Consider the following 27,369-nt stretch of genomic DNA (forward strand, 5'->3'; position numbering starts at 1 on the left):
ATACCTATCGGACATCTACATTTATGGTAGGTACAAAACTGTACTTTTCTAAGGTTTCTCTCTCTAGATGGATCTCGAGTTGTATTCTGTTAGCATATCAGAGTTCGGGAAGGCCTGCACCTCAAGGAGTCCGTGCTCATTCTACTAGGGCCGTTGCCACTTCTGCAGCCTTTCAGGCTATGGTTCCACTGGATGACATTTGTTCCGCAGCCACTTGGGCTTCATCTCACACCTTTATCAGCCATTATAAAATAGATGTTATTTCCCGAGGTAGAGCGTCCTTTGGCTCTGCGGTGCTCCGGAATATCCTTCCATGAAGGCCACCCAAGACTTGGGTAGCTGGGGACTTTGTCCCACAGGTTGCTGACAAATGAAGTTCCTACTTCAGATTAAGAAGTTATGTACTCACCATAACGTTCCATTTGAGTAGGTATCTTCATTTGTCTGCAACCATCCCCTCCTCCTTCCCCCTGACCGATTGGATCTCTCGTGTTATTAGCATATGTTCCCATTGGGACACCTGTTATCTGTTGTGCTATGGGGCAAACTTGATCTGAGGTCAGTTAGGGCAGGCAGGGGATTATGGGTAAGGGGGAGGAGCTAAGAGCTCGGATCTATGCTATGTTAGAAGTTGCCGGCTCGGATCCGAGATCGGATCCGTATCCCACAGGTTGCAGACAAATGAAGATACCTACTCAGATGGAACGTTATGGTGAGTACATAACTTCTTATTTTTGTCCTTTTTTCTTCTTCTCTGTGTTACTTGTATTAATCCTTAAAATATTTAATTTTCTGGTCAAACCCCTGGTGTGAGCGTTTACTTTCCCTTTACAGTTGGTAATTTCCACTGCCGTCGTTGGTAGTCCCTCTCCCCCTTTACCATTGGGTGATCTTTCTACCATGCTGGTAGTGCATTCCTTTGTATTGTGACTGTCTGTTGGCCTTTCTCCTCTTTTCTTTTTCCTTCTGCCTCTCCTGGTTTTATTTAGGGTGATGGCAGATAAATCCAAAAGCACCACTACTGGTTTCGGAGAATCTAAAGATTTTGTCAGGAAATTGCCAAACTCAGATGGCCACGATTCATTGTTTGGCTGCACCCCACTTAAGTACTGACTGTACTATCTGCCAGGGTTTCAGTAATATGGTAGAATGTAGAAATAAGCTTTTTCTAAAAGGGCTTCTTAAAGCCCCTTGAAAAGAAGCCTTCTCCAAGGCTGACCAGTCTCCTCTGGCCTCTCATTCCAAAACTTCCGTTCTGTGCAGACATCTCCTTTGGCACCAACTGCTGGAAAAAAAAAAAAAAAAAAAAAAAAAGCATAAGCATGCATCTGCAGGCTCCTCTTCTGAACAGAATCTAAAGGTTCCGAAGCTTTAGGAACGGACATAATCTTTGGCATTGTTACCCTTACCACTGCCATGGACACAGACAGTGATGCCCACTCAAACTACTACTCCTTGTGCTTCTACTTTGTCTACGGTTCCGACACCATCATAGTTTGTATAGTCACTGCTGCCGTGTTGGTGCTGATATCACCCACGGCCCTGGAGACTGTGCTGAAGACTGATGCTTCTTTTCAGCCCAGGACCACTTATTCCATCTCCTTTGGACAGCTCCCTAGCCTCTTTCTAGAGAGAGCGAGTCCCTTTCTGGATTTTTGTTTTGCTCCACCAGAAGTCTCTCAGAAGTTAATATAGTAAGATTGGTGGATCAGATCCTGACAGCCAGAGGTCTTCCCTCATCTTCTCAGCCCCCTCTTCCTTCTGGTGCAGGGAGTTTCTCTCCTATTACCCCTTCCTCTCTGACCTCCTCACAGGCTTTAGAGCACTCTACTCCAACTTCACAGGTCTCTAACTTCGGCATTGGCAACTTTTTTGTCTTAGATGATGGGTACGACTGACTCCTTTGGGACCGTGCCTTCACCGTCGGGCCTAAGGGGTTTGAGTCAGTTTTTGATTTTGTTTCTATGGAGCTGGCTTTACATTTTCGGACTGCACTGAAATTGGACCAGTCCTCCGTTCCGGTTTGTCAGGTGCGCGTCTCTTAAGTGGGGTGTGACCCCGGTTCCAAGTTTCTCTCTCTTACGGGCTCCCATCCCTCTTCAGGGGGTGCTGTCTTTCAAACCATCGAAAGAGCCTTGGCCACTGCCTCTTCTCAGGTCGCTCCTGTTACCGGAGTCTCTCCCTTTGACCACATGTTTTTCGGTTCTACCACCAACTTCTATCCTTGGACAGTGAGCTCCAAGGTCGCAAGACTTACTACTAAAGGAATACCCTATTCCTAGTCCTCTTCAGATGCTCCCACTGAAGAGCCACTTCGAAAGAGGTTGTGTAAGAGGAAAGATTCTCCTGAAGTCAGTCATGGAGGACACTGATTTCCGGGTCACCCCTGGCAGCGATCTCCTTTGGAGAGATTCTTGATATTAAAACAGAGGGGTGATTGGAAACTCAAAGACACTTCCTCTGAGGAGTCCTTGTACTTGCAGGCCTTTGATGCTCACTCATCTACCTTCTGAATGACCCCACCCGCTGATGGCCTAATTAAATCGGTCACTGGGCTTGGAAGGCTCCCGAGTCTTTAGAATATGTCCTTTGGATACCTGACAAAATACTTTCCACTCCTGAGGACCAGCCACATTGAGCAAAGGGCTTAGTAGTTAATGCCATGGTGGTAGCGGCTGCCACCAAGAAAGAACTAGCAAAGTTCTACTGTACACCCCCCCCCCCCAAACCGAGAGTCCAAGGCAATGGACAGATATGGGAAGTGGGTCTATGCATCATCGACCTTCTCCGTCAGGTCCTTAACTTAATGGAATATTTTACTAGACTTCAGAGGGATCTGGACTAGGAGCTGTCTGATACCCTGGCAGGAATAGTGGCTGAGGTTGTCCAGGAAAAGGTGACCTCTGAGTTAGTTGCCCTGGAGTCTTTTAAACTCATCCATGAGGCTCACTACACATGCAGCTGAAAGGGTGACCAGGTCAACAGTTAAGTGTTGCTATTCGATGACATGCTTGGATGCACCTGTGCGAGTTTGTGGAACCATTCAATTCTTCCTTTGTCAGCACTCCCCTTTGACGCATCCTCGTTGTTTTGCACCCAAAGTTAAGGAAACTCTGTCCAGGTGTGAAAAGGATGGAAAGGCTCTGTCTGCTGTGGGGGTATGTTTCTTTCACTCCACTGTGATGTTTTTCGTGTTTCACTGTTGCAGTCGTTACATTTGGGTAATCTGCTGTCAGGTTGCCCTCAGTCGGCCTGAATTCCAAAGTCTTGGGTCCTGCGTTGTTTGCGGTCTCCTCTTCCATGACATTGGGTCATCAGGGGCATAAAACATGTAGCCAACGCCATTTTCTTTAGTCTGTCTTGCCGCGCGGTGCCCGAAGCAGAAGCATTTCACAAGTATCGGTCGACTACTGAAATATTTGAGTTTGAGTTTCAGAACCGAAGTCTTCACTAAAGCTAAGTACCCCGTTGGAGAAACTTTTTTCTTGATTTTTATCAATGTCAGAAAAAGTTAATTGTATTACTTGTGGGAAGCAAATACCTCATAAGGATTTCCATTTATACTGTATTCCTTGCCTAGGCCCTGATCACAACGTGCCTGGCTGTTGGTTTTGTGCTAGATTTAACAACGCACTATTAAGCTTCGGTATATTTTTGCATCAAAGAATTTTTGAAACTTATTTAACTACCCAGAAATTTCGTCCGATAGCAGTCCGACTACCGGAGAACATAAATGCAAAAAAGGACAGAAAAAGGCAGTCGAGACCTAAAACCGACGACGAAGCTTCTCTTAAGCCAGTCGCAGGTTTGCCGGTACTCAGTGAGGCGCTTTCGCAGACCCTGATACCCACTACCTTCGAGTCGCAGGCCTCTACCGATACCTATGTAGAATCCGGCATGCCGCAAGATACACGAGGTATTGGACAGACGGATGTATCTCCCACGGATGGGTCTGGAGCCGCTGAGTAGGCACCGGCTTCTGAGGGTGTATTCAGACCTCAACATTTGTATATCAAACCGACGACAGCTGCAAAACCAAAGACAAAAGCAACTTCTAAAACTAAAAAAACTGACGCATGAGCCACGTGCGCAGTCTTCTATGCCTAAAAAACAGATCAAAATGGCTGAGGACCTTATTACCTTGATCAGGGGTACCCATCCCCCTTCTGATAAAAGACCCTAGGCAAGACACTGACTGTGAATATGTTCTTCATCTCACATTGCTGCAGTACTTACACTTGGGTAGTCCGCTGTCCTCGGTCGGCCCGAATATCAAAGTATTAGGCTGACGTCGGTCAAGGCGCTTAAGACTGACATCAGGACGTCAGGGTACAAATGCGCATGACCGACGTCATATCCTCAGTCTTTTTTGCCGCATGGTCCGATGCAGAAGCAGCGTTGCAAGTGCCGTTCGTTCTGAAATTTTCAATCGGAGTTTCAGACCGAGTCAAAGTTGGCTAAGTACCCGTTGGGGAATATTTTAGTTTTTCTTGCCTCAGTGGTTTACCGGATGTCAGAAAAAGTGAATAACTGTATTTCTTGTGGGAAACAGATACCGCATAGGGACTATCATACTTTGTGTATTCCTTGTTTGGGGCCTGAGCACGACGTTGTTGGGTGTCGCTTTTGTGCTAGGTTCAATAAGCGCACTATTAAGCGAAGGTTAGATTGTGCCAGGTTGGTCTTCGGGAAGCGGTGCAATTATAATATGCCGTCGGATGCTCCGACGCCCGCTTCTTCGAAGAAGCGTAAAGACAAAGCAGCTAAACTCAGGCAAGAAGAGTCGTCCGTACCGGACGCCGGTTCTTTAGAGGCGTCAGTGGAACCGGTGGTTCCGCCGGAGGCTTCTCTGGAGTCCCAGGGGGAGACTTTGATATTGCAGGATCTGGCCTCTCAGGAGGCAGGTCAGGCTGAAGGGGCTTCTCAGGTTACTGTACTCCCCTCCCTTCCTAGGATGGTTAGGCCCTCTCCTTCTGTTTCCAAGGCTTCTCCCAGAGGCAGGCCAGGTTTAGCTTCTGTTGGTGTCACTCCTAGTTCATCAGGATCTGTGCCCAAAAAGCACATGCTTAAAATGGCAGAAGATTTAATTACTTTGATTAGAGGTTCTTTGCCCCCTCCTGATAAGAGGCCTAGGGTGGAACCAGAGTTGGGGAGATTTGAGCAGGCTTCAGATGTTTCAGAGTCTTGACTGAAGACTTGCAGGAGTATTCTCCTTATTCTGATTCTGATGTAGATGATTCTACTCCTTCTGCTTCTCCTCCAGAGGATTTTTCTTTTTCAGAGACTCTTCATTCCATGAGGGAACATTTTAAGTGGGAAGGTCAGGACTTCTCTGATTCCAGGAAAAGGCTTAGGAATTTTTGCTTTTACCCCAGCATAGGCCTTTGGCTATACCTCCTGTTCTGGATGTTGTGGAAGATGTGTTTGCAGAGGCTTCACTTAATCCTGATTCTTTGCCTCCTGCTCCTGTTAAACCGGACAGGTATTACAGGGTGCTTGAAGCTCATAAATATCTTTATAAGAGTCCTAGGGCGGACCCAGAAACTGTTAGTCAGGGACCTAAGGGTGTCAAGGCCTCTGTTGTAAAAAATCCGGTTCCTCCAGATAAAGAGGCCAGAGCTTTGGATAGATGGGGAAAGAAAGTCTATACTTCTTCCACCTTAGCTATGAGGGCTTTGAATTGCCAGTTTCACATGTTGAAATATCAAAACTATCTTCTTTCTCAATTGAAGTCTAAGGTAGATGCTCTGGCGGAAGGCATTGACTGTAAAGAATTACAAGATTTGGTACATGTCTCTGAACAGGTGGGTAAGCATTCTTTACAATGTGGTTTTGATGCTGTACAGGCCTCGTCTAGGGTGGCTGCCACTGGGTCAGTTCTTCGCAGGCACGCCTGGCTGAGGGATCAGAATTTATCTGACCATGTTAAGACAAGGATTTTGGATGCTCCTTTACAGTCTGATGTGTTGTTTGGTTCACCTGTGGAGTCAGTCTTAAAGAAAATGGAAGACAAGGCTAAGTCTATGCAGGCTGTTAAAGATTTTTGCAAGTTCAGCCTCCAGTTTAGTAGGAATTGGCCTGCTAAGGGGTGGACGTACCCTTCTTATGATTCACAGTCTAGGGGTAGATCTAGACGTGGTAGGGGCAGAGCTCAGGGCTCTTTTAGACCTAGAACGGGGAGTTCACCTGCACAGTCTTCGGGTGAGGGCAGGGGCCAGTCCTTTCGTAAACAGGCCCAATGACCTACCTTTTCAGCTGCCAGATCCTTCTTGCCTGGCAGCACCTTTGGGAGGAAGGTTGGCACTCTTCAAGGAAAATTGGAGTTTGATTACCCAAGACAGATGGGTATTGGATATCATACACCAAGGTTACAAGTTTTATTTCCATACCTTGCCTCCTTTCAAAGGCATGCCAGACGTTCCTCCTCAGCAAAGACTAGAGGCTCACAAACAAATTTCTCTGCTGCTTCAAATAGGGGCCATACAGTCGGTCCCTCTGCCAGAAGTGGGCCTAGGATTTTATTCTCGCCTGTTCCTAGTACCAAAGAAGGGGAACACGTGGAGACCAATTTTGGATTTATCTATCCTCAACACTTATCTGGACATTCCCAAGTTCAAAATGTTGACGTTACAACAGCTTTTACCTCTGCTGGGCAAAGATCACTGGATGGTGACTCTGGATCTCAAGGAGTCTTACCTTCATGTTCCTATCAGGCTAAGTTGCAGGAAGTATCTGCGTTTTCGGGCTGGGACTTCTTATTATCAGTTCTCTGCATTGCCCTTTGGCTTATCTACTGCGCCCAGAGTGTTCACGAAGGTTCTGGCTCCAGTGATAGCTTTCTTCAGGCTAAAAGGAATACAGATCTATCCTTATTTGGACGATTGCCTGATTCTGGCCCAAGGAAAGGACGAACTTCTTCATTATTTACAATATGTGATAGCAGTGCTAAGATGCCTGGGGTATTCTGTGAACGAAATAAAGTCCAGTCTAGTACCCTCTCAGGACATGTGCTTTCTGGGTGTGAGACTGAATACAGCATCCCAGATGGCCTTTTTGACCCCGGACAAACAAAAGAATCTTTCTCTTTACTTCCATCAATTGTCTCATCAGTCCAGGCTGACTGCAAGGACAGTCCTTCAAGCCTTGGGGTTCATGGCATCTTGTATTCTGGTGCTTCCGAATGCCAAACTGCATACGAGGAGGCTACAATGGTATCTCAAAAATGTATGGACACAGCACTGCCAAGATATGGACACTGTCATTCAGATAATGCCTTGCATTCAAAAGGAATTTTTGTGGTGGGCTCAGGAATGTCACCTAAACAAGGGACTCTCTGTGACCCGGCCAGAGGCGAGTCAGATTCTAACGACAGATGCCTCAGACAAAGCTTGGGGAGCTCATCTAAATGGAAAGTGGGTACAAGACACGTGGCCTGCCAGACTACAACATCTACATATCAACTTGAAGGAGATGTTAGCAGTCCAATTTGCATTAATAGCTTTCAAGGATTTACTTCTTCCAGGGCAGGTGTTGGTTCTAACAGACAACACAACTGTCATGTGGTACATCAACAAGCAAGGGGGAACACATTCTTATCCTCTATGCAGACAAGCAATGATTTTGTGGGAGACTGCTCTCAGTTTACAGCTAAATCTTCAGGCAAGGTTTCTGCCGGGAGCACAGAACTCCTTAGCAGATGTGTTGTTTCAAATTATGGATCCCCACGAGTGGAAATTGGATCCTCATGTATTTCAGAAATTGACAGTGTTATGGGGAACTCCAGACATAGATCTGTTTGCTTCTCCACTAAACTACCAGCTGCCAAAGTTTTGCACAAAAAGGTTTCATCCCACAGCTTGGAAAGTGGATGCTCTTTCATTCAATTGGAGCAATCTTCATGTGTATGCCTTTCCACCTCTGCCTCTCCTTCCAAAGGTACTCCTAAAGGTCAGACAGGACAAGCCAAAGATGATTTTAATAGCTCCAGATTGGCCTCGACAGCACTGGTACCCATTACTGAGAAGTCTGGTGGAGCCTCCATGGCCTTTGCCTTCGATTCCACACCTGCTGTCTCAAGAGAACAGTCATTTACTCAATGTCAAACTTCACTCTCTTCACCTAACAGCCTGGCATATTCTGTTTTAAACCCTGGAGGGTCTCAGCTTCCACAGCAAGTTTTGAATGTTATTTTGGAGGCCAGAAGGCCTAGTACAAGGAAAGTGTACGCAGATAAATGGAAGAGATTTTTATTTTGGAGTACAGCAAAGGAATTTGATGTTTCTAAGCCTAATTTAAGTGTGGCTCTTCAATATCTTGCTGAGTTACTGGACAAAGGTTTGTCTTTCTCTTCTATTAAGGTTCATGCTGCAGCAATTTCTGCTCACTATGACTGTGACCCACCATTGTTTTCTCATCCTTTGTTTAAGCAATTCCTTAGAGGGGCAAAGAATTTAAGACCCCCACGTAGAGCTCCTACTCCTGCTTGGGATCTCAATTTTGTGTTGGAGAAACTCACTCTACAACCTTTTGAGCCTGCAGCTACTGCCGAGTTGAAATATTTATCATGGAAGACTGCTTTTTTGTTGGCCATTACCTCTGCGAGAAGGGTTTCTGAATTACAGGCCCTTATGGCGGTTGAGCCTTTCTTAATTTTCCATAAGGATAGAGTATCTTTACGTACTAATCCTTCCTTTATGCCTAAAGTGGTTTCTAGTGTGGCTTTAAACCAAACTATTCATTTGCCTACTTTTTATGCAAACCCCCAAAATAAAGGGGAAAAGATTTTGCACACTTTGGATGTACACAGGCAGTTGCGATATTATTTGAGCAGAACTAAAGGGTTCAGGCAGTCTCAGCAGTTATTTGTTTCATTTGCTTTGGGTTCTCAGGGCAAGCCTGTGTCAAAACAAACTATTTCTAAGTGGATTGGGTTTTGTATTGCTTTCTGTTATTCCCATCATGGTAAGGAGGTTCCAGCTGGGATTAGGCCTCATTCCACTAGGGCTACTGCCACTTCTACAGCTTTTTAAGGGGTGGCAACTAAAGATATTTTGGAGGCAGCTACTTGGAGTTCAGTGCATACTTTCTCTAAGCATTACCACCTTCCACTTTACTCTAAATCTAGGGCTGGTTTTGCCACTGCAATTTTACAGGGCATTTTGGCAGCCCTACTGCTTTATAGTTTTGCCATCCTCCCTTACCTCTGCTTTGGGATTCTACCCAAGTGTAAGGACTGCAGCAATGTGAGATGAAGAACATAGTACAGTTTTGTACCTACCATAAATGTAGATGTTCAAGATCCACATTGCTGCAGTCCAATTTACCCTCCCTCCTTCCCCTCTGTAGTTAGAGGCGGTTGTGTGGTTTGGGTTGTGAATATTGTGGATATTGTATATATTGTACATATGATTAGTGCAAGGGTGGTTGGTTGTTTTTTGCTGTCTTTTGGTTTTGACCTTTCTTTTTATGGTCTTCTGACATCTGGGGCAAGAAAAGACTGAGGATATGACGTTGGTCATGCGCATTTGTACCCTGACGTCCTGATGTCAGTCTTAAGCGCCTTGACCGACGTCAGCCTAATACTTTGATATTCGGGCCGACCGAGGACAGCGGACTACCCAAGTGTAAGGACTGCAGCAATGTGGATCTTCGAACATCTACATTTATGGTAGGTACAAAACTGTACTCTTCTGATCAGGTTTCTATTTCTTCTGATTTCTCTTCTGATCAGGAATTATCTATACCTCTCTGAGGATTCTGATGCTAAGGAGTCTATTCCATCTGCATTCCTCCTGAGGATTCTTCATTTGGAGAAACCTTGCATACTTTGAGGGAGCATTTTCACTGGGAGAGTCAAGACTTCTCAGAATCAAAAAAGAGACTCTTGGATTTCCTTATCCCTCAGCACAGGCCTTTAGCCATTCCCCCTGTTTTAGACATTGTGGATGATGTGTTTTTGGAGTCAATCTTGACCCCTGACTCCTTACCTCCGGCTCCCAGTAAGCTTGACAGATATTACAGGGTCCCTGACTCGCATACATTTTTATTTAGAAACCCTGCTGTTAATCCTGAAATTATTTCACAAGGTCCAAAGGGGGTTAAGGCCTCAACAGCAAAAAATCCCACCCCCTCTGACAGGGATTCAAGGGCACTGGACAGGTGGGGAAAAAAGGTTTTTATACATCTGCATCCTTGGCAGTCAGGGCCGTCAATTTCATATGCTTAAGTACCAACAACATGTTATGGGTTTGCTGAAACAGAAAATTATGTTTATTTCAGAATGTGCAGAAAATAAAGAATTGCAGGAATTATTGCATGCAGCTGAACAAGTTAGAAAGCATACTTTGCAATGTGGTTTTGATTCCTTAGAGGCCTCCTGCAGGGCCGCAGTTACTGGATCTGTGATTAGGAGGCATGCCTGGTTAAAGGAACAAAATTTGCCTGATCATGTTAAAGCTAAATTGCTAGATGCACCTTTACAGCATGATTCTTTATTTGGCATTTAAGGCAGAAGAGGTTTTAAAGAAAATGGAAGACGAAGCTAAGTCCATGCAAACTGTTAAAGACTTCTTACAAGTGCAGCCACCAAGATTCAGTAGACACTGACCTACAAAAAAATGGTCCTTTCCTATGTCGGACAGAGCTCAAAGGGGCAAATCCAGATGCCCTAAGGGTTCTAGATACCAGGCGCAAGATTCATAGAGGTCAAAGCAATGGAGGCGCTTCCACCTCCACATCTGGAGGAGACAAAGCACAAACCTACAGAAATCAATCCCAATGACTTCCCTCTGCCTACACCGACCACTTACCTTTTGGCAGCACCCATAGGGGGAAAATTAGCACTTTTTGCTCATAATTGGCAGTTAACCCAGGACAAGTGGGTACTAAACATCGTATCACAGGGATACAGATTCCATTTTCACACTCTGCCATTGGCAAACGGTTGGCCAAATCTGCCAAAAAAATCAATGGGCAGAGGCACAGAAACAGGTTACATCCCCCATGGATATGGGGGCCATTCAGACAGTACCAGAACAGGGAAAAGGACAAGGCTTTTACTCAAGACTGTTCTTGGTACCGAGAAAGGACAAGGCCTGGAGGCCAGTACAGGATTTATCGATTTTGAACACATACTGGGCCATTCCAAAATTCAAAATACTGACTTTGCAGCAGCTTCTGCCCATGCTGGGCAAGAATGCTTGGCTGGTGACTTTAGACCTAAAAGAGGCATACTTGCATGCCCCAATAAGACAATCGTGCAGAAGATACCTCAGATTCAAGGCTGGCTTAATGCATTGCCAATTCTCTGCACTGCCCTTTGGCTTATCTACTGCGCACAGTGTCTTTGCAAAGTGCCTGGCACCAGTAATTGCATTTTGCAGACAAAGTAGTATACAAATATATCCTTACTTGGACGACTGTCTCATTCAAGCAGAGAACAAGGACACACTTCTTCGACACCTGGCCTTTGTGAAAAGGCTTCTAACATGCCTAGGGTACACAATAAACGAAAAGAAATCACAACTGGTACCCTCTCAAAAGATAACATTTCTGGGGGTGCAAGCTTGAATACAACTGCCCAGATAGCTTACCTCACGCCAGACAAGCAAAGGCAACTGACTACTTACTTCAAGCTAATGGCAACAAAATTCCAGTCTTCTGCAAGACAAATTCTGCAGGCCCTGGGCTTCATGGCATCCTGCATTCTACTGATTCCATATGCGGAAACTTCAATGGTACCTAAAAAGTTTATGGAGTCAACATTGTCACAGTCTGGAAACAATGATTCCTCTCATTCCCTGCCTGCAACAGGAGTTTCTATGGTGGGTAAAGGCATGTCACCAAAACATGGGACGGCCATTCACTCTACCCCCTGCTAGCCAAACCATAACAGACGCATCAGATTATGCCTGGGGGGCCCACATGGCAGGAAGATGCATTCAGGGCATATGGTCACCAAAGCAAATGCATCTACGTATCAACCAGAAAGAGATGCTAGCTGTTCAAAATGCCCTAACAGCCTTCAAGGACTTACTTTATCCAGGACAACTACTGATAAAGAAGGACAACACCACAGTCATGTAGTATATCAACAAGCAAGGGGGCACACACTCATACCCCGTTTGCAGGTTAGCCATGGCACTGTGGCACAGCTTTGACCTACCAAATACATCTTCAAGCTCAATTCCTGTCAGGAAAACAAAACACTCTGGCAGACTATTTAAGCAGAAACCTTATGGATCCTCACAAGTGAAAACTAAATCCATAAGTCTTCAGGATGATAACAGAGAAATGGGGGAGCCCAGACATAGATCTATTTGCCTCTCCTCAAAGTTATCAATTAAAAAGATGCTGCACAAGGACTTATCACATACAAGCATGGAAAGTAGACGCCCTATCCTTCAGTTGGAAAAAAGCTATTGGTTTACACCTTTCCTCCTCTTGCTTCTTCTCCCCAAGGTCCTCAGACAAGAGAAACCAAAGATGATACTAATTGCCCTGGACTGGCCCCACCAATACTGGTACCCAATCCTAAGGAACTTGTCTCAATACCCAGCTTGGACCTTGCCTCAAAGACCACAGCTACTGTCCCAGCAAAACAATCAGATCCTGCACAGTCAACTAGAGACTCTGAACCTGGCAGCATGGCTGACCGTGTAGTCATACAAACAACACCTCTCAGTAAAGCTGTGGTGGATGTCATTTTTGAGCCAGAAGGCCTAGTACTAGAAAATCTTATGCTGACAAATGGAAGCGATTCTGTGCTTGGAATCAAGCACAAGAAACTAATAAGCAGAACCAAATATTCCTCAGATATTGCAATACTTAACTGAGATGCTTGACAAAGGCCTGTTTTTCTCATCAATTAAAATCCATGCCTCTGCCATTTCGGTTCATTACAATAGAGAGCCACCAATCTTTTCTCATCCTTTACTAAACAGTATCTTAGAGGAGCCAAAAATATAAGGCCTCCTAGAAGATCACCCTTGCCTGCATGAGACCTCAATTATGTGTTGGAAAAGCTCACCCTGCCTCCATTTGAACCAGCTGCTACCGCTGATATAAAGTTCTTATCATGGAAAACCGCTCTGCTACTAGCAATTACTTCAGCAAGAAGAGTTTCAGAGCTACAGGCCCTCATTGCTGTAGAGCCTTTTATCATATTTTACCCAGACAGGGTATCTCTTAGGACAAATCCTACTTTTATGCCTAGGATGGTTTATAGTGTGGCTCTTAACCAAACGATTCATCCGCCAACCTTTTATCCAAATCCGCAGAACAAGGGGGAGAGAATTCTACATTCCTTGGCCGTACACAGACTAAGATTCTACTTAAGCAGGACTAAAGCTCTAAGAAAAACTGAGCAGTTACTAGTGACATATGCTGCAGGATCAGAAGGCAAAGCTATTTCAAAGCAGACAATTTCAAAGTTTGTAAGCCACTGCATTCATTTCTGCTACTTACACCATGGTAAACCTGTGTCCAAGGGCATTAGGTCTCATTCCACCAGAGCTGCAGCTACTTCAGCAGCCTTTCTAAGGGGAGTACCAATCAAAGACATTCTAGAGGCTGCTACTTGGAGTTCTGTTCACACCTTTACAAAGCATTATCATTTGCTCTCCACTCTAAATCCAGGGCAGGTTTTGCCACTGCAGTTCTGCAGGGCCTTATATCTGCTCCTAATGCACAGATAATGTTTAGCTCCAGCCTCCCTACCATAGCTTTGGGTTTCTACCCAAATGTAATGACTGCAACAGTGAATACACTCTAACATCTACATTTTATGGTAAATGTACACAACTGTAATTTTTACCTACACAGAAGGACTTGCATACCTGGAACTGTGCCAGGTAGACAAAGTCCCTCGTTTTACAATCCGCATATTGTTAAAACACACAATCCTGTCTCGTATCAGGGTGAACAATTGTATTATCACCTGCCATGTATGGGCACTGGTTGCAGCCCCTACAAGCAAATGTCCCCTGTCTGTCTGAATATCTTATAGTATGAATCTTTTCTTGCTCATAACAAAGTATTCGCTTAAGTGATTTTGTATTTCTATACGTGTATCTTGGCCGATTACTTACTATCGTAGTGATATCATCTACATTCAATAATCTCCAATTTCTCTCTTACTTCTCTTACCTTATTATTCCTATTAGTAAATGGAATAATCACTTTGTCCCTCATTTTCTCTTGCATTCAAACCTTCTTCATCAACCCTGTCTATATTTGTATTCCTTTGGAAGTATGGTCTTCCTTCCTTTTCTATTCCTATGTGACCTACTATTGTACATGGACCTCGCTATCTCACTGTCTTTATAACTTTGTAGTTTAAAGTTATCTGCCATTGTCTTACATGCTTCTCTGTAAGATTCATCATGATTAGCAAGTCTTGATATCCTTAGTATCTGACTCTTCATTTATATTAGGATAAATGTGAGTTGGATGCATGCCGCTCCGATGTAACAAGCTGTTTTTCCAACATTGTTTCCTAAACATATTGGTGTGTAATCCAAGAAAAGATTCATACTATAAGATATTCAGACAGACGGGACATTTGCTTGTAGCGGCTGCAACCAGTGCCCATACATGACAGGTGATAATACATTTGTTCACCCTGATAAGAGACAGGATTGTGTTTAAACAGTATGTGGATTGTAAGACGAGGGACTTGGTGTACCTGGCACAGTACCAGGTATGCAAGTCCTTCTATGTAGGTAAAACCAATAGGACCCTCAGAAAGAGTAAGAGAGCATATTTATGCTATAAACAAAGAAGATAAGAATGCATTAGCTAAACATGTGCTAACCTATGTAATGACACAAATTTAAGTTTAGAGCATTAGAATTGATTAAGAAATCAGACAGATTAGGGGCTGTTAAGACTTACACGGAGGGCAGAGAAAGTAGATGGATAATACGCTTGCAAGCACATAAAATAAGTGGTCTGAATGATAGGATGATGATAAAACCTTTTTCATCAGCAAGACCACATGCACATTAGTCACTTTAAATAGAATTTAAATGTTCACAGCTTTATGTGAATGATTTTTAGACATAAGCATACGTATATACTGTTTTTAGTTAGTTGTTAGAATGAACTATACTACATACATTCTTTAATTTTATTTAAATATAAAAATGTGTATTTTTGTGATATTTACAAATATATGTATTATATTAATATATATTGAATGCACATGTCTTACAAGTGTTTCTTATGATGCCTGCTTTATGTATATATTTCGAAGAATGTTATCAAGCATGTCTTTTTAAATTTCAACATGATGTCATAATTGTTTCTGTTGAACCATAGGCCAGAAGGGTTTGAATTTACTATTTATGGTTGGCAGTTAATGGTTTTTACTTAGTCTGATGAAACGTTGTGATAACGTGAAAGCGCTTACTGTTTTTATAATCAATTGGATTAAAAGTTCGTTTTAAAGGATTATCTGCTTTGGTGTTGCCTTTTTCAGCCATTTTTGGAATTTTCTTCTTTTACCTCAGCATAGGCCTTTAGCTATACCTCCTGTACTAGACATTGTTGATGTGTTTTCGGAATCCATTATAGCTCCTGATTCCCTGTCTCCAGCTCCTTGTAAACCTGACAGATACTACAGGGTTCCTGAGTCCCACAAGTTCCTTTTCAAAAATCCTGTTGCAGATCCTGAAACCATTTCTCAAGGGCCTAAGGGCATTACGGCTTCTACTGCAAAAAATCCTACCCCTTCTGATAGCGATTCCAGGGTGCTGGATAGATGGGGTAAAAAGGTTTATACTTCTGCAACCTGAGCTATCAGGTCTTTAAACTGCCAATTTCATATGTTAAAATATCAACAGCATATTATTGGTATGCTTAAACAGAAAATAATGTTGATTTCTGACGGTGTGGACAATAAAGATTTACAGGATTTATTGCATTCTGCTGAACAAGTTGGAAAACACACTTTGCAATTTGGTTTTGATCCGTTAGAGGCCTTTTGCAGGGCTGCTGTTACTGGCTCTGTGCTTAGAAGGCATGCTTGGCTTAAGGAGCATTCTCTGCCTGATCATGTTAAAGCAGAATTGTTGGATGCTCCTTTAAATCAGGACCACCTGTTTGGCAGCAAGGCTGAAGAAGTTCTAAAAAAGATGGAAGATAAAGCTAAATCTATGCAAACTGTAAAAGATTCCTTACAAGTGCAATCTCCTAGATTTAGTAGGCACTGGCCTACTAAGAATTGGTCCTTTCCAGCTCCTTCCAGATCCTCTCAAGCCAAATCCAGACAAACCAAAAGCGCCAGGTTTCAGTCCCAAGGGACTCTCGGACCTAAGCAATAGGGAGCCTCCATTTCCAAGTCTGGAAATAAAACACCCCCCTATGGTAAATGATCTCAATGACTTTCTTTTAAATTACCAAGCACTTACCTTTTAGCCGCCCCTTTGAGAGGAAAAATTGCTCTTCATGCAAAAAACTGGGAACTCATAACCCAGGACAAATGGGTTTTAAATAGTGTTCCAGGGATACAGATTTCATTTCCACGCATTGTCAACACCAAACAGGTGGCCAGACATGTCCCCAATTCAGTGGGCAGAGACTCAGAAACAAGTACTTTCCCTCTTAAACATGGGGGCTATTCAACTGGTACCAGAAGAGGAAAAGGGACAAGGATTCTACTGCAAGCTCTTCCTGGTACCCTGAAAAGACAAAACATGGCATCCAATTCTGAACCTGTCTACTCTAAACACCTTTCTGGGCATTCCAGAATTCAAGATGTTGACTCTTCACCAGTTACTTCCTATGCTAGGCAAAGATGCCTGGTTGGCAACTGTATATTTAAAAGAAGCTTACCTACATATCCCAATCATGGAATCTTGCAGAAGATACCTACGCTTCAAAGCAGGCTATTTGCATAATCAGTTCTCTGCACTGCCCTTTGGCTTGTCTACTGCGCCCGGGGTAATCACAAAGTGCCTGGCTCCAGTAATTGCATTTTGCAGGCAAAGAAATATTTAAATATACCCATACCTGGACGATTGTCTAATTCAGGCAGAAAAGCAGGCCATACTTCTAAATCGTCTGGCGTTTGTAGAAAGGGTTCTAAATTGTCTAGGGTACACCATAAATGAAAAGAAATCACAACTTATACCCTCTCAACAAATTACATTCCTGGGTGCAAACTTGAATACAACTGCCCAGATGGCTTTCCTCACACCAGAAAAGCAAATTCATTTGGTAACTTACTTCAAACAAGTGGCCACAAAAACCCTGCTTTCTGCAAGGCAAATACTGCAAGCCTTGGGGTTCATGGCCTCCTGCATTCTTCTAATTCCATATGCAAGGCTGCATGTGAGGAAACTACAGTGGTACTTAAAAAGTCTATGGAGTCAACATTGCCACAGCCTGGAAACAATGATTCCTATCATACCTTGCCTACGCCTGGAGTTCCTATGGTGGGCAGAGGCCTACCACCAAAACAAGGGGCTGCCATTCACACTACACCCTGCCACCCAAACCCTAACTACAGACTCATCAGACTATGCATTGGGGGCTCACTTGGCAGGAAAGTGCATTCAGGGCAAATGGAACCCAAATCAAATGCACCTACATATCAATCAAAAAGAAATGTTAGCTGTGCAGAATGCTCTGACAGCCTTCAAGGACTACATTCTTCCAGGACAACTAATGGTAAAGACTGACAACATTCTGTTTATGTGGTACACATTCTTACCCCCTTTGCAGACTAGCCATGGCGGTGTGGAACACGGCCTTGAGCTACCAAGTGCACCTACAAGTTCAATTCCTGCCAGGAGAATTAATTACACTGGCAGACAAACTAAGCAGAAATCTCATGGACTCACACAAGTGGAGACTGGAACCACGGATTTTCAACATGTTGACAAGCAAATGGGGGAGCCCAGACATAGATCTTTTTGCCTCCCCCCAGAACTACAGATTTTGCACAAGGATTCCCCACAAAAAAGCATGGAAAGTGGATGCTCTGTCCTTCAGCTAGAAAAACACATCAGTCTACTCCTTTCCACCTCTGCCTCTACTCTGCAAGATCCTGTTAAGTCAAACAGGACAAACCAAGAATGATTGTGATTGCTCCAGACTGGCCAAGCCAACACTGGTACCCGCTCCTGCGCAGTGTGTCACAAATATCACCATGGCACCTACCTCAAACACCTTCCTTACTGTGTCAGCAGGAGAACCAGATTCTGCACCCTCTGCTCTCTACGTTGAACCTTGCAGCTTGGCTAATCACTTAAATTCACCCTTGGCATCCCTCAGCAAACCTGTGATGGATGTCATCTTGGAGGCAAGAAGACCTAGTACTAGAAAATCTTATGCTGACAAATGGAAAATATTCTGTGCTTGGACTCAATCTCAAGGAATGAGCACAGCAGTGCCCAGTTTCTCAGATTTTACAATACTTAACTGAGATGCTTCACAAGGGCCTGTCTTTTTCCTCCATTAAAATCCACACCTCAGCCATTTCAGCTCATTATAACACAGAACCTCCCCTCTTCTCTCATCCTGTGCTCAAGCAGTAAGAGGGACCAAAAACTTGAGACCACCCAGAAGAGCTCCAACCCCTGCCTGGGATCTTAATTTTGTATTGGAGAAACTTACTCTACCTCCTTTTAAGCCAGCTGCTACTGCAGACTTAAAATTTCTTGGAAGACAGCCTTCCTTTTAGCAATCACTTCAGCTAGAAGGATGTCTTGAGTTACAGGCCCTTATGGCAGTGGAGCCTTTTATCATCTTTCATGCGGACAGGGTGTCACTCAGGACCAATCCATCCTTCATGCCCAAGGTGGTATCCAGTGTGACTCAGTCCATTCATTTGCCAACTTTCTTTCCCAATCCGCAAAACAAAGGGGAACGAATTCTGCATTCATTTGATGTGCACAGACAACTTAGATTCTACTTGGATAGGACTGAAACTCGAAGAAAATCTGAACAACTGCTGGTAGCATTTGCTGCAGGGGCAGAGGGAAAGGCTATTTCAAAACAAACCATTTTTAAATGGATAAGTCATTGCATTCATTTCTGCTATAAGCACCATGGAAAACCTATCCCGCAGGGGATCAGATCTCATTCCACCAGGGCTGCATCTACTTCTGCAGCTTTTCTCAGAGGTGTTTCTACCGAGGGTATTCTAGAAGCTGCTACCTGGAGTTCAGTTCATACTTTCACCAAGCATTATCATTTACCAATTTTCTCTAAATCCAGAGCTGGCTTTGCCACTGCTGTCTTGCAGGGCCTTATAGCTGGTCTTAATGCTGTATAAATCCATCCTCCCAACCATAGCCGTGGGAATCTACCCAAATGTAATGACTGCAACAATGAAACACTAAGAACATAGTACAGTTGTGTACACTTACCATAAATGTAGATGTTAGAGTGTATTCAGTGTTGCAGTCCTGGTTACTCTCCCTCCAGCCCCCCTTTTTTTTCTCTTGACTGTACCTCTACTTTCTGTAACTATGCTTAAAAGCCTTTTTGGAGTATTTGCTTTTGCTTGGAGGTATATTTTTGTGTTTTTAATTTTATTTTGCTCCCCATTCGGGGGGTACCTGACATCTGGGGCAAGAAAAACTGAGGTAATGATGTCTGCTGTATGTTTTATTCCCCTGACTACCTGACGTCATGGAAGAAGGGATGGCATCCAACGCAGGACCCAAGACTTTGTTAATCAGGCCGACTGAGGGCAGCCTGCCAGCAGATTACCCAAATGTAATGACTGCAGCAGTGAATACACTCTTAACATCTACATTTATGGTAAGTGTACACAACTGCACTATCCTACTCCAGGAGTCAAAGGAGTGGCAAAATGTGGTACAAGAAGTTCCAGAAGCCTTTCCAGGACACGTGGCATGGACTCTCCTTGAGGCAGAGGGCGGAGTTAAAATGGAAGATGCCGTCATAGAGGCAGGGGTGGTCCGCACAATCAGGGTTCCAGGGAGTCGTCCTCTGGTCAACCCTACCAGCGCTCATGAAAGTGGGCCTGACTGCTTGCCTTTGGAGGCAGTCGAGGGAAGATTCTTCTTGCACCCAACTGCCTGGTGGCGCATAACTACCTATGCCTGGGTGCGAAGGATTATTTCCAGAGGTTTAGTCCCCTTCACCCTTTACCTGAAAACCCGAACAAGATGTTCCACCCTGTCAGGGGGATCAAGCAGCATTAGAAATGCAAACGCTGCTAGGGTAAAGAGTCATCCAAGAAGTCCCACCAGACCAATTAGGGTCCGGATTTCACTTAAGATTCTTTAGTGCCAGAAAAACATTTTCTTGAACGTTTGTCATTCTTTCTGTACTTGTCTTAAAAGATGCATGATTTGTAGATATGAAGTTAGGTTTGGACATGCCTGTATTAATGTTAATTTCCTCCCTTCATTTGAGGCAGTAAGAGTTCTGTAAATGGGTACCTTAAAGCTTGCATTGCTGTTTTTGGTGTCTTACAATGTATTTAGGTTTTAAGTCTGTTTTTACTAATCTTCCACAGGTTGTCATTGTAGAGCTTAGTGTTTTGTTAATCATAGCTGTCAAAACTGCTTTGATTGGGACTGCAAATAGTTAATTACATTTCACAGAAGTTTTTCTAAAAAAAGTTCTCTGTCTTTTGAAAGTAAAGGGAGGAGGAGTAGGAGCAGCAGCAGAGGCAGAGATCGACGCAGAAGGTAAGGAAATAAACTACTACTACGTCATCTCTTAATTTGCTTGTGGGTAGCCCAGCAAGGACTTGTTAAAATGCATGAAGCTGTTTTATTTTGAGCTATTTGAAGATTTGGCTTATGTGCAGCTGACCACACCCTGTATTTAGCATTTTAGATGCAGTGGTGGTGTAAGCTGAATGTTTTATAATACTTATTTGTAGTTTGAATGAAGTAGTGAAGATAATATTTTTTTTCTTTTTCTTAAGTCGAAGTCGCAGCAAAGACCGACACCATCATCGTAGCAGTAGGAGCAGGGATGTGCGTTATCGTAGCCGAAGTAGAGACCGGCGTTACCGAAGCAGAGACCGTAGGCGTAGTGGATCCCGAAGCAGAGACCGTAGACATAGTGGGTCCCGAAGCAGAGACCATAGGCCTAGCATATCCCAAAGCATTGACCATAGGCCTAGCAGATCCCAAAGCAGCGACCATAGAAGGGAGCACATCCGGTACAAAAGCCCTGTGTAAGATACCTTTATGATTAGACCTGTACAATTTTTCCCCAGTTTGAAACTCTTGGTTTGTCTGTTTTAAATCAAATGGGCCAACAACAAAGATTCTTGACAGTGGTGGGTAGCTTCTTTTTAAATCTTGTGGATCCATCAACAGTTGTTGCATCAAATGCAGATAGACTGAAAAGGATGCTGAAACTCTATGGATGTTGAAGGTATAAAGAGCCATCAGCCAGCACCATCCTCATTTCTTTCTTGCTGGTTGAATGTGCACAAGACTGCATGTGCGAGTGTCACCAGTCCATCAGTTTGGCTTGAAAATCGGAGGATACCACCAAGTAGTATGTGACCATTAGCTCTGTTGGTTGAGCATTAAGGACAGTGTAAATATTAAGTGAATGTGAGATTTTGAATCTGAGTAACCTATTTTCTTTCTCTGAAGGTTAGTGTGATGGTTAAGATGTTTACCTTACAGACAGCAACTTGCAGGACTTGATTCCCGCCTCTGGGAAAGCATGGCTTAGCTTAAAAACACCACTTTGGTTTATTAGCCTAGTAATCACCTATGAAGTGCACCATTGGGGAAGCTCTAGTTTAATCGTTAGCCTTTTTTTAAACATGTAACTGTAAACTTTTGTCTTACACAAGGGAAAATGATCAGTCACAGATTACATTTCTTATTCTGCTTTGAACTCTAGCAGGATGTGCCAGGCTTCTCTCTCTGAGCTAGGTATAATAGCAAAACCATTAAGCATAGAGCAAAGTCTTTAATCAGTACTTAGTTGGGCAGCACTTGGTCTTTGCTTACCATAGTGTACACAGATTACCAGGTCATTGTCCCAAAAAAGCATGGGAAAAATGCTTGTTGGAAAAGGATGTGTGGGATGCTGAAGACATGTCCGTGCCAGACTCCCCACCCTGACATGAGATCACTAAACTAGCCAGAGTCCTGCAGCAAGAAGCCATCCTGACTTTGGCCAAGTCTTCACATGCTGGTACGATATCAGCATCAGTTAAGTCTGAAGCCACTAAGCAGGCCACTGCTTCTAGTGCCAGGGTATGGTGATAGAGAAGTGAGGATGGCATTTCTGTTGGTAATTTGGGAATAAATACCTCGGTGTTAAGTTGAGGTTGCGACCACTCTCCCTCATCCTGGGGCCTTTTTACTTTTTTTCGATAAACATCTTTGTTAAATTATCACTTATGACATAGGAAATCTTACATTTATATAAATGAAAAATAACATTGACACTATAGTTTCAAACATTATACATCAGACACCATTGAAGCAACTGTAGGTGCAAACATTATACATCAGTTATCTGTCCAATCATTGTCAGTTAAGCATCATCATATGGCTTATTCAAATCCTGCCTCCTAAACCTCATTCTTTGTATATTCTTCCCACAATTCACATCTTTTCCTATGTAATTCTAGTTGTTTTATCGGTTATATTTACTACTTCTAGTAAAGTTGGCCTAGACTTTGATTTCCAATTTCTAGTAATTGTCTTTTTGGCAGCCACCATAATTAGACTCAGCAAGAGTTTGCCATGTCTAGGCTTTTCCGATGCTGTAGCATAACTGGGGAAAAAAAAATAATCTCCCCCATCAATCCAGTCTGCTCATCCAGCATCTTCAGCAGAGCAGTCTGCAGGGAATCCGTAAAGCCAGCTCATTACACTTCTAAAACATATGTTTTACACACACACACACACACACACACACACACACACACACACACACACACTTGCCTCTCAACTGTGCAGAGTTTCGCAAAATGTCCTGACTTTTACCTCATATTTTTGGTCTGTTTTTCGTAAAATTGTGATTTTCTGGCAAATCATTAAGGGCTGAAGTCAGAAAAAATAGATAATTGAGTTTTAGACTTCATACCCTTCAGAAAATTCATGCTAATGCAACATCTGTTACTCTGTCAACTTTCTAAGTTTGTAAGAGCAATATTTAGAAAGTGTCCCTATTCTTGCACACCCATTATTTATGGCTTTGTCCAGATTTCTTGTTGCAAGAGGTCGACAGATATGCACACAAACACACCAAGAGCAATACCAATAAAAGAACAAAAATAGGGACAGATTTTAAATATTGCTCTTAACTTAGGTATTTTATATTTAGTATAATAGGTATATATGCAACTTTATATGCTGTGTTATCTTCATTTTAGAGGTCAAACAGGTTTTGTGGCTCTTGATGAATTTTATTTGGTGGAAGAGGGACCATAATGGCTCTTTTGATAGTGAAGGTTGCATACCCCTGACCTAGACCACACATGCATTTGTGCCTGATGACACTTTGACAAGTTTCTCAAGACTGAGGACATTTAGGAGATGGCTAGAGTAGCTTTACAGTTTTCCAGATGCAACTTAAAATGTGAGTAATTTTGCACTAGGTACATCATGCAGAGTAGCTGCCACTGGCTCAGTCATTCGTAGACCTGCATAGCTCAGGACTTGAGCACTCTGTGACCAGGTCAAGGTTGAGTTAATTGATGCATGTCTAGACAGGGAGTTCTGCTTTGTCTTCCAGCTAAAAAAGTTTGACAGAAAAGGAAAACAAATTTAAACAGTGCAAGTTTTACCTGCCACCTATGCCAAAGTATAAGCAAAACTATCCTTCCAAGCTGTGCCCCCATCCCTCCACCCTGACAGAACAAGGGGAGGCTTTCTTATTTTAAGAAAGCCAGGCAGACCAGACAGTGGCAATTCGGCATCCTGAACAAATTGAGACCAGGGAGCTCCAGAGAACCCACCCGGCACAAGAGACCAACTGTGCTTCCAATAGGAATTGATTCTGCAAGGGTCTCTCAGTGCAGTGACAGTTTTGACATCTCTGCAGTAGTGTGGGGGGAGGGGAGACTCAGTTCCTCTTGCACTACAAAAGAAAACTGAACAAAGGCCTGTAACTTTAGTATTTTTCTTTTTGTAGCTGGATAACTTAAGTATAGCGTAAAACAAGGTCTAAACCAAACCTAAATGAGGGTGATTAGAGACCGAAAAGAAGCAGTCCTTTTACAGAACATAAAGAAAATAAGTTTGATCCTCACAAATCCCATTATATGTCAGTGGCATGGGAATTCAAAGTTACTTCCTTATGTCTGGCATGAGTCGTACAAAGTATTATGGGAAACAGAAAAGGTTGAGGGGAGAGCAAGATCATGTTGCTGCATCAAACCCCATTGGTAGCCATGTTGTTGAAAACTGGCTAAAATTACAAATAAAGCACTTGGAGTGATTTTGAGGTATTAAAATAGGTCAGGAAACGGAGTGTGAAAAAACAATGTTGTATAGTCCAGTCTCGCCTTCATTTTTACATATGGGTTTGGAGCTGATCCTCTGCTCCGACTCAGCCGATTTACAAGCTCGAAGACTTCTGGTTGGCTCATGGCTAAGCAGGTATTCCATAGTGCACTAGTACAAACCCCAGATCTCGCTTGCCGCTTCGAGTTCGGTTGTGCTTCTCTTGGCTCTGGCCAAGTGTCAAAATTCTATTTCAGTTTTGTATTACAGTTATTATGGTGTTGTAAGGTGATATTATCCTAGGCAGTAGTGTTGTTTGCCCTTTTCGGTGCATTCTTAGCTTAAACTTGTTGTTAGTTTGGTATCCTGTGTGCCAGTTTAGAGTTCTTGTAGGCGCCGTTGTGCTTTTTTCCTTATCAGGTAGCTTGTTAGTTTGTAGCGGTTTTCTGCTGATAGTTAACAGGGGCTTCTTTTCTGTTTTTCTAGACCGTTATTGCCAGCTTAGTTTCCTTCATCTGAGATTGTGTTTTTGGCGGGGATCTGCTGGTTATTTGCTAAGGGTTGGAGTTCCTCCCTTAGTACGTTAGTTATTTTCTTCAAATTGTTACCACATAGAGTTATATACAGTTTTCTGTGTGTGTACGTTTTCTGGTGTGTTTAAACTAGAAGACCCAGTTTTCTGTCCCACCGGGCTAGGCCGGTTTAAGTTGGAGGACCTAGTCATTGTGGTACTTCCTTCTGTACGGCTAGGTTTTAGTTACAGGATCTAAAAATTGTTACCACATAGTTATTTACAGTTTTCTGTGTGTGTGCGTTTTCTGGTCTTTTTAAATTAGAAGATCTAGTTTCTGTTCCAGGCTAGGCCCGTTTGTCCTCTTCCCTCCTTCTTCCTTTCCTGTGTGTGTGAAATGTCTAAAGAGAGTAAGGAGCGCAAACCTTCGGGTTTTAAGAAGTGCATGCAATGCTCCCAAAAGATGCCATTAACGTATGGCCACAGTTGCTGTGTCTACTGTTTAGGGGCCATCCACCTGCAGGAATCGTGCTTGTTCTGCCATGCTTTTTCTTCTAGTGTGTTACAGGAGAGAAAGAACAAGCTTATACTCAAGGGTCTACTAAAACCATCGTTTGAGGAAGATGTTCGTCTGACACTGCTGCACTCATTACACTTGGGTTATCTTGCCTTCAGGCGGTTCCCCAGTCGGCCTGAGTTCCAAAGTCTTGGTCCGGCATCGGTTGCTGTCGCTTCTTCCCTGATGTCAGTGCGCCAGGGGGATACAAGATGCAGCCGACACCATTTTCTTCAGTCTTTCTTGCGCGTTGCCCGAAGCAGAAGCAGTTCGCAAGTGCCGGTCGGCCGACTCCTGAGATTTTCATACCGAATCCAGAACCGAAGTCTTCTAAAAAGCTAAGTACTCCATTGGGGAAACTTTTTCTTGCCTCAGACCGATGTCAGTAAAAGTTAATAATTGTATTTCTTGTGGGAAGCAAATACCTCATAAGGATTTACACTTCTACTGTATCCCATGCCTATGCCCTGACCACGACTTCACTGGTTGTTGGTTTTGTGCTAGGTTTAACTAGCGCACTATTAAACGTTGGTTTGATTTTGCCCGACATTATTTTGGCAGAAAATTTAATTACAATATGCCATCGGAACTTCTGATGACCGGAATTCATAAAAAAACGCAAGGACAGGCATCTGAGGCCCAAAACTGACGACGAGGCCTCTTCTAGGCCGGTCGCTGGTTCTCCCGTTTTCAGCGAGGCGCCTATGCAGCCCCTGACTACCGCTTCAATAGAACCACAGACCGCTTCAGACTCCCCTCGTGGAGCTGGCTGGGCCTTTGGATGCCCCTACAATTCAAATTACGAGCTTAATCCTACAGAGGGAACCAAAGCAGCTGAACTTTCCACAGCTTCAGAGGGTGTTTTCAGACCTACACAGTTAACAATTAAACCTTCTGTCTGTTAAGTCTAAGCCTCCCATAAAAGCAAAGAAACGGACACAGCAATCTCCAGGGCAGGCTTCCATGCCTAAGAAACAAATGCTTAAAATGGCCGAAGACCTTATCACCCTGATAAGAGGGTCCCAACCCCCTCCAGATAAAAGGCCCAGACTAGAAGCAAACTATGAATCTTCAGACCAGGTGTCCATTTCCTCTGACTCTTCCTCAGACCTAGGGTGTTCCTTTACCCTCTTATGAGGATTCTGATGCTGAGGAATATTTTCCATCAGCTTCTCTGCCTGAGGACTACTCCCTTGGGGAGACCTTACATACCATGAGGGAGCATTTCCACTGGGAAGGCCAAGATTATTCAGAATCCAAGAAAGGCTCAGAGACTTCCTTTTATTGCCTCAACACAGACCCCTTGCTATTCCGCCAGTGTTAGATATTGTGGATGATGTATACACTGAATCCAGCTTAAACCCTGACTCCTTACCACCAGCCCCAGTTAAGCCAGATTGATAATACAGAGTCCTGGACTCTCACAAATTTCTATACAAAAGCCCTGTTGCTGACCCTGAAACTATTTTTCAGGGACCCAAAGGGATTAAGGCCTCATCAGCAAAAAACCCAGTCCCCTCTGACAGAGATTCTAGAGCATTAGACAGATAGGGAAAGAAAGTTTATACATCTGCAACTTTAGCTATCAGCGCCTTAAACTGCCAGTTTCACATGCTAAAATATCAGCAATTTTTAATGTCTCAGTTGAAACAAAAGATGCTTCCAGAGTTCAGATCCTCCTAATTTGAAAGAAATGCAGGATTTATTGCATGCAGCTGAACAAGTGGGAAAAAATGTACTTTGCAATGTGGTTTTGATTCCTTAGAGGCCTCCTGTAGAGCAGCAGTTACAGGCTCTGTCATTAGAAGGCATGCTTGGTTAAAAGAACATACGTTACCAGAACATGTGAATGCCAAATTACTGGATGCACCTTTGCAACGGGATGTGTTGTT

General features: G+C 43.5%; 2 protein-coding genes across 4 annotated transcripts in view; both read left to right on the forward strand.

Annotated features, from left to right (window-relative positions):
- The window catches only part of REC8 (REC8 meiotic recombination protein), a 1,573,438-nt gene that overhangs the window by 601,464 nt on the left and 944,605 nt on the right, over positions 1 to 27,369 (forward strand). The gene's annotated exons all lie outside the window — the stretch shown is intronic.
- Positions 1 to 27,369, forward strand: part of LOC122790446 (RNA-binding protein 39-like) — a 758,269-nt gene that overhangs the window by 212,483 nt on the left and 518,417 nt on the right. For 2 of the 3 annotated variants that reach the window (XM_044057983.1, XM_044057984.1), the window contains exons 4-5: positions 20,624 to 20,669; positions 20,912 to 21,166. In XM_044057983.1, coding sequence (XP_043913918.1) covers positions 20,624 to 20,669; positions 20,912 to 21,166 — 301 coding nt within the window. Of the gene's footprint in view, positions 1 to 20,618; positions 20,670 to 20,911; positions 21,167 to 27,369 lie in introns of all 3 variants that reach the window. The other variant, XM_044057982.1, reaches the window with a different exon arrangement.

The sequence above is a fragment of the Protopterus annectens genome, chromosome 16.part0, assembly GCF_019279795.1.
Source record: "Protopterus annectens isolate FY-2018-M chromosome 16.part0, PAN1.0, whole genome shotgun sequence".
In the NCBI taxonomy this organism is placed as follows: domain Eukaryota; kingdom Metazoa; phylum Chordata; order Ceratodontiformes; family Protopteridae; genus Protopterus; species Protopterus annectens.